At 42.0% G+C, this 13880-nt stretch overlaps 1 protein-coding gene and 1 pseudogene across 8 annotated transcripts in view; one reads left to right on the top strand and one right to left on the bottom strand.

The window, feature by feature from the left end:
• Positions 1-13880, top strand: part of Prr14l (proline rich 14 like) — a 43838-nt gene that overhangs the window by 4945 nt on the left and 25013 nt on the right. For all 8 annotated transcript variants that reach the window (XR_016532982.1, XM_090320525.1, XM_090320524.1 and 5 more), the window contains exons 2-3: positions 8880-9016; positions 13235-13307. Coding sequence is in view for 7 of the 8 variants with exons in the window: in XM_090320525.1 (XP_090176651.1) it covers positions 8930-9016; positions 13235-13307 (160 nt within the window). In the remaining variant the exon portion in view is untranslated. The remainder of the gene's footprint in view (positions 1-8879; positions 9017-13234; positions 13308-13880) is intronic.
• LOC150045239 (large ribosomal subunit protein eL34 pseudogene) lies at positions 2402-2939 on the bottom strand (annotated as a pseudogene).

Raw genomic sequence — 13880 nt, 5'->3', positions numbered from 1 at the left:
GCTCAGGGCCTGAGCACTGTCCTTGGACTTTCTCAAGGCTAGAACTCTACCACTTGAGCTTCAGCACCACTTCTGGCTATTTTCTATGTATGTGGTACCGAGGAATCGAACCCGGATCTTCATGCATGCTAGGCAAGCACTTTTAACCACTAGGCCAAACTCCCGGCCCTATGCCTAGTTTTATAGGTTGGAAATTCTTAGAGTTGTCTAACCAAGAGTGTCAGCAGATGATATCCAAAGTGAGTTATTTTGTTGTTGTTTGTTTGTTTTGTGCCAGTAATGAGACTTGAACTCAAGGCCTGAGTTCAGTCCCTGAACTTCGTTTACTCAAAACTACTACTCTACCCCTTGTGCCTTAGGGCCACTTCTGTCCTTTTGATGTTTAACTGGAGATAAGAGTCTTATACTTTCCTGCCAGACTGGCTTTGAATCAAGACCCTTAGCTCTCTCAGCCTCTTGAATAGCTAGGATTACTGTTGAGAATCACTTAGTGCCCAGCACGTTTTTGTTTTTGAGACATGGTCTTATTATGTAGTCTAGGCTAGTTTTCAACTTGAGATCCTTCTGCTTCACCCTTCCAAATCTTTGGATTAGTTGCTATTTTGGCCCATGCCTGTTTACAGTTTAGATACAGGACTGAGAAAGATAAAAGTACTCTTTTTCTCTGAGTAACATTTCACAATTGTATACAATTGTTTTTATTGACTACTTTTTTACCTTCACCTCTTTTTTGATGCTCAGCCTCAGACATTCTAGACAAGTGCTGTACCCCTGAGCTATATCCAGCTCCTGTACTGACTGTTATAATAAACTTGTGTATTATAAACATATTGCTGTATGACCCTGGGTAAAGCAGTATTTGGAAGAAAATCTTGAAGTGAGAATGGAAATGAATGGGGTTTATTAGTAGTTAAATCCGTGGGCTACAGGTACTAAGCAAGTGGAGATGGATCATTTGGAGTTACATATGGGAATTCAAGTCTAAAGTCTAGAAAATTATACCAATGCTGAAAGAGGCAACAAGATCGAGCTTCAAAGCCAGCACCAGTACAAACGTCCATGAGATCCTTATCTCCAATAAGGTCTTTAGTGCCTGGGCTTGCTTTGAACCGTGTTCCTCAGATCTCAGCCTCTGGAGAAGCTAGGATTACAGGCGTGAGCCACTGCACCCGGCTACCATCTTTACTTTTTCTTGACAGTGCCAGGTATCAAACCCAGGATCTTGAGCATGCTAAGCAAGCCCTCTACCTCTGAGCTATAACCCTAGCTCTCTTTTTTTTTTGGGGGGGGGGGTGGGCATCAGTCTTGAACTCAAGGCTTGAGTGTTGTCCCCAAATTCTTGTTCAAGGCTAGCACTCTGCCACTTTGAGCCATAATTCTACTTCCAGTTTTTGAGTAGTCTCTTGAGGACTTTTCTGCCAGGCTGGCTTCAAACCATGATCCTCAGATCTCAGCCTCCTGAGTAGCCTGGATTACAGGCATGAGCCCAGGAGAACCTTTTCTTTTCTTTTCTTTTCCTTACTTTCTTTTTCTTTTTTTGGGGGAGAAGGGGGCACTTGAATTTAGGGCCTTAGTTCTGTCCCTGAGCTCAGGGGTAGTGCTGTACCACTTAAGCCACAGTGCCATTTCCAGCTTTTTCTTAGTTTATTGGAAATAAGAGTCTCATGGGCTTTTCTGCCCAACCTGGCTTCAGATATCATCCTCAGATCTCAGCCTCCTGAGTAGCTAGGATTACAGGCATGAGATGAGCTACCAGCATGCTTAACTCTTCTTTTTTTTTTTTTTTTTTTTTTTTGCCAGTCCTGGGCTTAAGCTCAGGGCTTGAGCACTGTCCTTGGACTTTCTCAAGGCTAGAGCTCTACCACCTGAGCCTCAGCACTGCTTCTGGCTTTTTTGTATGTATGTGGTACCAAGGAATTGAACCCGGATCTTCGTGCATGCTAGGCAAGCACTCTACCACTAGGCCAAACTCCCGGCCCCTTAGCTCTTCTTAAACCAGCTTTTTATTTTATTTTTTTTTAATTATTGTTGTTTTGTGCTGGTTCTGGGGCTGTCCCTGAGCTTCTTTTGCTCAAAGCTAGCACTCTATCACTTGGTCAGAATTCTGCTTCCTGATTTTGTTTTGTTGTTGTTGTTTTGTTTCTTTGCATTTGAGTAGTTTGTTAGAGAAAAGAGTCTCACAAACTTTCCCACCCAAGCTGGCTTTGAACCATAATCTTCATATTTCAGCCTTCTGAGTAGCTAGGATTTATAGGCATAAACCACCAGCAGCCACCTTTTACGACACTTTTATTTATTTTTATTATGCAAAACCTTATTTATCAAAAAGGTTCTTTCTTTGCTAGCAATGTATAGACCTCTTGCATCCTAGGCACACACACAAGCAGCTACCTATTTTCATTTAGCTTTCTGACTCTGCTTGGGCCTTCTGCACTTGAACGACGATTTTTTGCTCCTCGATAAGGAAAGTGTGCTTGATCCTGTCCCAGACACATTTGGCACACATGGAACCACCATAGGCCCTGCTGACATGTTTGTTTGTTTTGCCAGTCCTGGGGTTTGAACTCATGATCTGGGCACTGTCCTTGAACACTTTTTACTCAAGGCTAGCACTCTGCCACTAAAGCCACAGTGCCACTTCCAGCTTTTTCTATGTTTTCAGTTCCAGGGAATTGTACCCTGGATTTCGTGCATGCTAGGCATGCACTCTACCACTAGACTACTCCTGGCCCTGGCATGTTCTTTTGTTTTCAACAATTGCAACAACCTTAGGTCTCACAGCACCACCTGGGCACACACCACGGGCAGATTTTGGTGCTTTCCTGACCTTTTCGGTATAAAGGTAAACAATTCTATTGCCAGGGGTTCAGGACAGCTTGGTTTTTGTTAGAGGCTATGTTGACATACTGCCCATAGCAGTATGTTAGTCTCTGAACCATTTTGATGTCCTCTATACACTGCCCCAGAAGCTTATATCATCTTTATAAAGATAGAATTCACATAGGCAGCAGGTGGTAGAACTCTTTTATAATACTCACAAAATCCTGGGTTCTTAGGTTTAATCTTCAGTGCTATACTATCTTCACTGTACAATACAGATAGATAGATAGATAGATAGATAGATAGATAGATAGATAGATAGATAACTTAATTTTTATTGTAAAAGTCTTTGGCTTTTGGGGTAGTCAGGGTTGTATAGCCATCTCTATAATCAGTCATAGAACATTTTTATTATTCTAAAATAATGTGTTGTTGTTGGACTTGAATTCTGGGCCTGGGCACTGTCCCTGAGCTCTTCAGCTCAAGGCTAATGCCCTACTCCTAGAGCCTCAGCCCCTTCTAGGTTTTCTGGTGATTACTTGGAGATAAGAAAGTCTCATGGTTTAGTGCCCAGGCACGTTTGAACCTTAATCCTCAAATCTTAGCCTCCTGAGTAGCTAAGATTATACAGGCCTATGCCACCATTCCTGGCTCTAAAAGAAATTTTGTAACCATTAACTTCATTAACCTCAGTCTTCCAACACTCCTGCCTTAACAAGTACAATCTACTTTGTCTCTATATTTGCCTTTTTTTTTTTTTTTGCCAGTCCTGGGGCTTCTACTCAGGGCCTGGGCGCTGTCCTTAAACACTTTTTGCTCAAGGCTAGGGCTCTTCCACTTGAACCGCAGCACCACTTCCGGCTTTTTCTGTATATGTGGTACTGAGGAATCAAAGCCAGAGCTTCATGTATGCTAGGTGAGCATTCTACCACTAGGCCACGGTCCTGTCCCCTACTTGCCTATTCTTGATGTTCTAGATCAGTTACAGCTGTGGTCTTGTTACTTTGAGCCACATTTCTAGTTCTTATTCTTGACATTTTGTATAAATAGAACCTTATACACTTGTGACTGGCTTCTCAGAGAACACAGTGTTTTCAAGGTTTTGCCAGGTTGTAACCTGCTCCAGTAATTTATTCTTTTATCTGGCTGAATAATATCCCATTGTGCAGCTATACCAGCCATTATAAGTGGTACTGCTAAAAACATTTGTGTACAGGGTTTGTTTTTTTGTCAATACTGGGGCTTGAATTTGTGACCTGAGCGGTGACCCTGACCTTTTATGCTCAAGGCTAGCAGGCTAGCATTCTTAAGACTTGAGCAGCAATGCCACTTTCAGCTTTTTGGTGGTTATTGGGCGTAAGTCTTATGGACTTTACTGCCTGGGCTGGCTTTGAACCACCATCTTCACATCTTAGCCTCCTGAGTAGCTAGAATTACAGGCATGGAGCCATTAGTGCCTGGTTGTATGCAGATTCTTTGTGGACATACCTTTCTTTGTGTGCCTATACTACAGATAGAATTCTTGGGTGTTGGGGACTGAGTATGGGGTCAGTGACCTTGGACCTGCACAATTGAGTACACAAGTAAGTAAGCTGTTATCATGATTTTGGGCTGTCAATCGCTTCTCATTTGACCTATTTAAGACTTGATCTCTTCTCATTTAACCTATTTGAGACTTGATCACTGTTTTGTATGGCAGAGTCCTGGTTTTAAGAAAGGTATTTAAAGGGGCCGGGAGTTTGGCCTAGTGGTTAAAGTGCTTGCCCAGCATGCATGAAGACCCAGGTTCGATTCCTCGGTACCACATACATAGAAAAAAGCCGGAAATGGTGCTGAGGCTCAAGTGGTAGAGCTCTAGCCTTGAGAAAATTTCAAGGACAGTGCTCAGGCCCTGAGCTCAAGCCCAGGACTGGCAAAAAAAAAAAAAAAAAAAAAAAAAAGGAAAGGTATTTAAGGTTGGAACTTGAAATAAATGGCACTACAGTCTTAAGCTCACGGCCTTAGGCTAGGGCTGTAGTCCTCCCTACCCCATCTTTTTTTGTCTTTTTCCAGTCTTCACCCCCAAGATCAGGAATCCGTGAACCAGTTGGCTCCGGCACTTGGGTGCTATTGTATTTGGGCTTAAAGGGACAAACTTTCTTCTTTTTGTTTCTTTTTCAGTGCTAAGGAATGAACCAGGATCTGACAGGGTTTTGTTTGGTTGGTTTGTTTTTCAAGGGCTTTTGTTTGTTTGTTTGTGGTCAGTGGTGAGGCTTGAACTCTGGGCCTGGGCTCAGTCCCTGAGCTCTTCAGCTCAAGGCTACCACCCTACCCCTGAGCCACAGCTCCACCTCTGGTTTTCTTGTGGTTAACTGGAGATAGAGTCTCATGGACTTCAGTACCTAGTGCCTGGGCCGGCTTTAAACTGCAATCCTCAGATTTCAACTTCCGGAGTAGCTAGAATTACAAGCATGAGCCACAGTGCCTGGCTCTTACAGGTTTTGTACATGGTAGGCAAGTGCTCTGTCACTGAGCCAAATCCCTAACTCCTGCCTAAAGGCATAGCTTTGTGTTATCCTCCTAACAAAGAAGCTATAAGAAAATGAAGTCTGAGGGGTTGGGTATTTAGCTCAGGGTAAGAGACTTGGTTGGTAAGTGCAAGGCCCTGAGTTTGGTCCTCAGCTCTGGAAAAGGGGTGGGGGGCGGGGAGGAAAGAAAGAAAATGAAGTCTGAGAAATGAGGAATGAAAAGTTAAATTTTAGGAGGATCTCAATCTAAGGATCGTCGTTCAAAGCCAGCCCAGGCATGAAAGTCTGTGAGACTTACCTCCACTTAACCACCAGAAAACCGGAAGTGGTAGAGCCTTGAGCTGAAGAGTTCAAGATGGTGCCCAGGCTCAGAGTCCAAGGGCCACAACTGATGCTTCCCCCCATCTCCCTTCCCCCCAAAAAAGTTTTGAGAATCCCTGTTTCTCAGCATTGGTAGAAAATGAAGAGCTCTTGAACATATGTATCAAGAGACCCAGGCAGTCCATCTCCATCCACAAATTTGGTGTGTTACGTTTTTTTTGTTGTTGTTGACCAGATCTAGTTATGTAGCTTATCTGGCCTAGCATTTGGCTCTAATGCCTCCTCAGCCTCCTACCTGAGGAGGTTACCATGTCCTGCTTCCCCTTGAGCATATATAATTCTATTTATTTATGTACTTATTTATTTTGCCAGTTCTGAGGCTCAGACTGGGGGCCTGAGCACTGTCCTTGGGCTTTGGGCTTTCTGAAGGCTAGAACATTACCACTTGAGCACCAGCACCACTTCTAGCTTTTTCTGTGTATGTGGTACTGAGGAATCAAACCCAGGTCTTGGTGTATGCGAGGCAAACAATCTACTAGGCCATGCTCCCAGCCTCTATTTATTTTTTGCTGGTCCTGAGACTTGAACTCAGGGCCTGGGCACTGCCCCTGAGGTGCTTTTGCTCAAGGCTAGCATTGTACCAAAGTATCATTTCCAACCTTTTCTGTTCATATGGTACTGAAGAAGAAAACTCAGGGCTTCATGCATGCTAGGCAAGCACTCTACCACTAAGCCACATTCCCAGCCCCACCAATATTTTTTTTGATTGTTTTTTTTTTCCTCTCAGCTGTTGCATGTTCTATAGATTTCATAGATAAGCAGTAGTCTGATTTCCTGTAACCTCTGTTATTTAAATTGATCGTTCAGGCCCCACATGGGTGGTTCACACCTGAAATCCTAGCTATTGAGGTGGTTGAAACCTAAAGATTGCAGTTCTATGCCAGCTTGGTTAAGAAAATCCATAGGACTCTTACCAGAGAACTGAAATGGAGCCGTGGTTAGCATGCTAGCCTTGAGCACAAAATCTCAGAGACAGTGCCCAGGCCCTGAGTTCAAGCCCCATGACAGACCAAAAACATAATAATGCAGGATTGGGGACATGGCTCGTTATAAAACATGAGGCTCTGAATTCAGTAATTCCCATGACCATAGAAAGATGCACTTTTATGTATGCACACACAATTAGTGCAGCTTTATACCCTGTTGCCTTTGGGAAGAGTTCCTTCAAACTTTGCTCTTGCTTAGGATTAAGAAAAATATCAACAGGTAAGCCTCTTTTGTTGCTTAGCTAATTTTTTTTTTTTTTTTTGCCAGTCTTGAGGCTTGAACTCAAGTGCCTGAGCATTGTCCTTGGGCTTTCGCAATGCTAGAGCTCTACCACTTGAGCCACAGGACCACTTCCAGCTTTTTCTATGTATATAATCCTGAGGAATCAAACCTGAGTCTTAATGCATGCTAGGAAAGCACTCTACCACTAGGCAAAGCTCCAGGCCCCTTTTTTAAAAAAATATTTTTAATTTTTACAATAATGAAATTTGAACTCTGGGCCTTGAGCTTACTAGGCAGGTATGTGATCTACCACTTGAGCCATGACTTCCTAACCCCAAAGTAGAGTTCATTATAGAAGTTGCATTTATTTGGTGCACTAAAATGGAAAAGTTACAGGTCAGAAGTCCTTAGTTCTAAGTTTTTGTTTTGGTAATATAGTATTATACTTAGAGATAAATAGTTGAGCAAATACCCTGTGTCTCTGGGATCTTAGACAAGGAATGAAACATTATCAATACAGTGAAAACCCCCTGTACCTCCTGCTCTGTAATATTTTAGTTGGGTCTCTTTAAACCTTACCAGGTGCCATGATCTATAACAGGAAGGTGATAGCTGCCCTACTTAGCTAATGGGATTATTCTGTGAATTAACATGGTTTCTGTGAAAGCACTTGGGAAATCTCAGGATGCTAGGTAACAGGAAGGATTCAGCTAAAGAACTGGATTAGTAGTATCTTGTTCTAATTTGGGTAGACAAATCTCAAGTAGTTGATAAGAGTAGAGATATAATTCCATTTTCTTTCAAAAATGAGAGGTAGACAGGTGCCAGTAATCCTAGCTACTCTAGAGATTGAACTCTGAGGATCATAATTCGAAGCCAAGCAAGCCTCATCAGGAGAGTGCATGAGACTTTTTTTTTTTTTTTTAATCATTGTGGGACTTGAACTCTGGGCCTGGGCACTATCCCAAAGCTCTTCAGCTCAAAGCTACCACACTACTACTTGATAGCTACACTTGCCATTTTCTAGTGATTAGAGATAAGAATCTCCCCATCTTTAGTGCCCAGGCTGACTCTGAACCGTGATCCTCAGATCACAGCCTCCTGAATAGCTAGGATTACAGGTGTGAGCCACCTTGCCTGGCTCCCTGCATCTCTTTTCTTTTCTTTTCTTTTGCTTGCCAGTCCTGGACTTGAGCTCAGGGCCTGAGCACTGTCCTTGGGCTTTCTCAAGGCTAGCGCTCTACCACTTGAGCTTCAATACCACTTCCAGCTTTTTTTCTATGTATGTGGTACTGAGGAATCGAACCTGGGTCTTGGTGCATGCTAGGCAAGCATTCTTCCACTAAGCTACACTCCCAGCCCTCCCTCCATCTATTTTCATTCATTGAATATTTCCTGAGTAAGATAGATATCAAACACCTGTTCTGGGCTGTGGGGAACAAAGCAGAAAACCATCTTTATTTTTCTTGTATTTGTCAGATCTATCCTGGGATGCGTCTTACTTTCATCTATTTGCTGGTCCCTCAGATTTAAATTGAGAATTTTCCCAGAAGACAGTGTAGAAATTAAGATTAGGCATATGCCAATTAAAGGGTAAGATAAAGGGCTGGGAATACAACTTAGTGGTAGAGTGCTTGCCTAGCATGCATGAAGCCCTGGGTTCAATTCCTCAGTACCACATACACAGAAAGAGCCAGAAGGGGTACTGTAGCTCAAGTGGTAGAGTGCTAACCTTGAACAAAAGCAGCTCAGGGACAGTGCCCAGGCCTTAAGTTCAAAACCCCAGAACTGGCAAAAAAAAAAAAAAAGGTATTTTTCCACAAATTCATAAAGAGATATTTTTGGTACCCAAAATCTGACATTTGAAGCCAAATTTATTTTCCTACTTATAGATAATATGAACTGAAAGAACTTTTTTCTACAAGGTTTTAAACTTGTATCCCTTCCTTTGATTTGTGTCAGAATGAAGCTTTTGATGTAAAGACTTGACTCCATAATCTCCATATGCCCTAATGCTGTCATCTGGAGTAGAGACTCGGCTGGTTCCACTTGATTCCTCCATGTCTGCTGTGGTACAGGAATTATACTCTGAACTTTCTGTAAGTGTTTCCAAAAAGCAAAGACCCTGTGCCAAGTATGACTCTAGATGTAAAAGCTGGAGCCTCAAGCTTTTTTATTTTTTTTTTAACCAATCCAGGGGCTTGAACTCAGGGCCTGGCACTGTCCTTGAGCTTTCTCAAGACTGGTACTCTACTGCTTGAGCCACAACACCACTTCCAGCTTTTTCTGTGTATGTGGTACTGGGGAGTTGAACTCAGGGCTTCATGTATGCTAGGCTAACACTCTACTAGGCCATGTTCCTGGCCTCAAGCTTTCTTATAAGTCAGAGTAGCTCCTTGGAGCTACAGGGGACCCATGCAGAAAGTTGTTGTGATGAAATTGCTCAGAGTTTGGGTTGTGGGAGTAGTCCTGGGTGGTGTGGACTAGTAGACCCCACAGCAAGAGATTCTATGGCTTCCAGGATCTTGGATAGGGAAGAGTAACCCAAAAGGATGGAGCTAAAGGCCTTCAGAGATGAAGGGGACCAGGTAGAAGTTATCAGAGATCCCCGGGAGGGAGCACAGGAAGATCCAAGCATTCCATAACTGCTGAAGAAAAGACCAGTCTAAGGCAGGTAAGAGATGAGTTCAGTGTGGATGGCCACTCGGCATAGGCTAACGGGGGTTTATGACTTCATATTTAGTGAAACAATCTAAACTCTGAATTTGTCTCAACCATGTTTAAGTATATAGTTCTAGTCACATTACATCATGTGACAATCGCCCATCTCCAGACTGAAACTTTACCTACTAAATAGTAACTTCTCCCTTACTCCTCCAAGCTCCTAACAACTGTCATTCTGCCTTCTGCCTGGAAATTTGACTACTCTATCTGGAGTACCCTAAATGAACTAATACAGTATTTGTGCTTTTCTTTCTTTCTTTTCTTTTCCTTCCTTCCTTCCTTCCTTCCTTCCTTCCTTCCTTCCTTCCTTCCTTCCTTATAGTTATTTGTTTTTTTGTTTATTTATTTATTGTGGGTCATGGGGCTTGATCTCTGACTGGGCACTGTCCTTGAGCTCTTCAGCTTAAAACTACCAACCTACCTCTGGGCCTGAGTGTTATCCTTGAGCTCTTTAGCCAAACCCCACTTCCCGTTTTCTAGTTTTCTAGAGGTTAATTGGAGATAAAGAGTCTCAGGTCCGGGGCCGGGAGTTTGGCCTAGTGGTAGAGTGCTTGCCTAGTATGCACAAAGACCCGGGTTCGATTCTTCGGCACCACATACATACAGAAAAAAAAAAGCCAGAAGTGGTGCTGAAGCTCAAGTGGTAGAGCTCTAGCCTTGAGAAAGTCCAAGGACAGTGCTCAGGCTCTGAGCTCAAGCCCAGGACTGGCAAAAAAAAAAAAAGTCTCAGGTCCATTTGTGCCCGGGCTGGCTTAGAGCCTTGATCCTCAGATATCATCCTCCTGAGTAGCTAGGATTACAGGCGTGAGCCACCTCGCCCAGAATCTCTCTTTCTTTCTTTTTTTTTAAATATCTGTCGTGGGGCATGAACTCTAGGCCTGGGTGCTATTCCAGAGCTCTTCAGCTTAAGGCTACTGCCCTACCCCTGGAGCCACAGCACCACTTCCCATTTTCTACTAGTTAATTGGAGATAAAAGTCTCAGGGACTTTAGTGCCCAGGCTTGCTATGAACAACTATCTTCAGATGTCAGCCTTCTGAGTAGCTAGGATTACATGCCATCAGGCCTGGCTAGTATTTGTGCCTTTCTAACTGGTAATAGTTTTAAAATTGGCTTTAAAAAATTAAAATGTGGGGTTGGGAGTTTGACATAGTGGTACAGTGCTTGCCTAGCATGCACACAGACCCGGGTTTGATTCTTCAGTACCATATACATAGAAAAAAAAAGTGGTTCTGTGGCTCAAGTGGTAGAGTTCTAGCCTTGAGAAAGCCCAAGGACAGTGCTCAGGCCCTGAGCTCAAAGCCCAGGACTGGCAAAAAATAAATAAATAAATAAAATTAGGCTGGGTAGCATATTCAAGCCTCTGGGTTTCATACCCCTTATCACAGAAATTAAGTTCATTTAACTTAAAATTTTAGTCCTAAGATAATCATCTAGAGGTAAACCAACAAAAGTATTTCTTCCTACCTGGTATTGTGTCAAGAGGTTTTTAAAAATTTATGAGTAGTAATTTTCAACTTAGGAAGCAATAGAAATAAAAAGTATTTGAGAACAGGTGCAGTGGAAGAGACAGCTGCAAGAGCCAAACTGAATTGTGAAAGAACACATTCAGTCCTCAGCCTTCTTCTTGTGGAAGAAAAGTTGGAGAAGATGGTGTGTGCATGCAAAATGTCCTTAGTCAGGATGTGAGAAGAATTGTGCACCAAAGAGATGATGTGTGATGTTACTCTATATTAATGAACTAGCACTGAAAAATCCTTTCTTTTAATACCAGTATGCATGGTGACTTTATTTCAAAACACATTTTGAAATATTTCACATACTCATTGTGTGGAAAGTAATATAAAGCCTATGTACATTTCAAAATCTGGACACTCCACTTAACTATCTGATTTTAACATCTTGTATATTTAGAATAATTTCAGACTTACAGAAAACCTGCAAAGAAATAGTACAAAGAATTTCCTTATATAGTCATCCCTTGGTCTCAAAGAGCACTGAAGATTCTTTATACCATATTTAGTGGTTTTGTTCTGTTTTCTTTAGATGTAAGGATGTAGAGTGCTAAACTTATTTGTCTTCTCATAATGATACCTCTGCTGGGGTTGAAAGTATTATTAAAGCTTTGCTTTCAGGGTGTAATGCTTACGTTCAGCGCAGTCACAGGAAAAATTATTGTCTCTTAGTTGTCACATATGAATCCACAATAAACATATTGAGAGACAAATACTGTATTTGAAGGCATAGGGAAAGGTGACATTTCATAAGGACAGTGCTCAGGCCCTGAGGTCAAGCCCCAGGACTGGCAAAAGAAAGAAAGAAAAGAAGGAAAGAGTGAGTTACTATGACCTGCTTACCCTGAGAGTCTGTAACCTGAAGAAATTTGCAGTTATGTACTGGAACTTACTGTTTGACTAAAAGGATTTTTTTTGTTGTTGAAACAAATTCAATTTTCAATGATTTTAAGGTGATCACAGCTCAATAATAAAATTGTTGTCAGTTGCTCTTTTGGTCTGCAAGGCACTGAGTCCCTTCAGTATGTTTGACCCCGGTTCTCATTATCACAAAGAGAAAAAGCCGAAGCATGATGCAGATACTTAAGATAGAACTTTCTCTTAATTATTTAAACAATTCTCTTAAATAGTTCAGTTTTTAATTAATTATTAATAATTTGCTGTTGCCTGACGTAGCCAACATGACTTTATCAGTTCTGGGCTTGAGCTCAGGGCTTGAGCATTGTCTGGGCTTTCTCAAGGCTAAAGCTCTACCACTTGAGCCTCAGCACCACTTCTGGCTTTTTTCTATGTAGGTGGTACCAGGTCTTCATGCATGCTAGGCAAACACTCTACTACTAGGTCAAACTTCCGGCCCCACATAATTGGTTTTGTATTTAAACTCAGCAGGTGGGTTTTTTTTTTTTTTTTGGTTTGGTTTGGTTTTGATTGGTATGATGGAAAATTCATATTAATCTACTAATTCATACTAATCTGCTTCTGCTGGTAGCTTAAACAACATATGTTTGGAGGTGTTCAGAGCTTATGATACCTAAGGTCCTGCTTGGAGGTATGGCACAATAGGTAGAGCCCCTGACTAGAAATGCATCAGGTCCTAAGGATCTTAAAATTACCCTGCTTAGCCAGGTGCCAGTGGCTCACACCTGCAATCCTAGATTCTTTGGAGGATGAGATCTGAAGATCGATCTGGTTTGAAGTCAGCGGGGTACAAAAGTCTGTGAGAACTCGGGGCCTGGGCATTGTCCTTGGACACTTTTTTGCTCAAGGCTAGCATTCTGCCTGCTGATATGCAGCACCACTTCTTTTTCTGTGTATGTGGTACTGAAGAATAAAACTCAGGGCTTTATACATACTAGACAAGTACTCTACCACTAGTCCACACTCTCGGTCCCCCAAACTTGATTTTTCAAGATCAGATTTTGGAGATGTTTTCTGTTTGATTATACTTAAATTTCAAGTTTGCTTCTGTTCTCAATCCTTGTGAGTACTAGCAGATTTCCTGAAGTCATAAAGAAGTTTCTCACAAAATGAGCTCATATCTGAATCCTCCCTTGCTGGCTTTTTTTTTTTTTTACTGTAGGAAGACCTTCTGGTGCAGTCCAGAGAAGAACATTTTCATGAGGACCTCTCTGAGGAATTTCTAAGTAACAAAGGTACCTCTCTAAGTTCTTCTTCCCCACTCTGTACTGCACATTCTTTTAATTCACAGTTCCCATTTTGTGGTTAAATATAATTGTTATTGTTACCTGCTTTACTCTAGATAGACTTAACTAGAAAAAATTTATACTACCTGGGGATATATTTGGACACAACTGTTACCAGGCCTTGCATTAGTGGATGATAGTTTATTTTGCCCTTTTCCCATGACAAATATTTATTATTAACAGTGTGTTGAGCCATTTGCCAGTGGCTCTTGCCTGTAATCCTAGCTACTGGGGATGCTTATATCTGAGGATTAGGGTTCAAAGCCAGCCCAGGCAGGAAAGTCCATGAGACTCTTAGAAATCCTGAAGTGGCGCTGTGCTCAAAAGTGGTAGAGTATTAGACCTGAGCAAAAGAGCTCAGGAGCAGAACCTAAACCCTGAGTTTAAGTTCTACAACCAACAAAAACAAAAGCAAAACCAAAAATCTACCATATTGAACCCTTATTGCTGGTGTGAAATCTTACTCTTTTTTAAATTTCTTTTTCTTATAAAGGTGATTTATATAGGGGTTACTGGGGTTAC

Source organism: Megascapheus bottae, chromosome 28 (assembly GCF_031878675.1).
Source record: "Megascapheus bottae isolate mThoBot1 chromosome 28, mThoBot2.hap1, whole genome shotgun sequence".
Classification (NCBI taxonomy): domain Eukaryota; kingdom Metazoa; phylum Chordata; class Mammalia; order Rodentia; family Geomyidae; genus Megascapheus; species Megascapheus bottae.
Note: the sequence above shows the minus strand (reverse complement) of the source record. Positions and strands in the feature narration are given on the sequence as shown.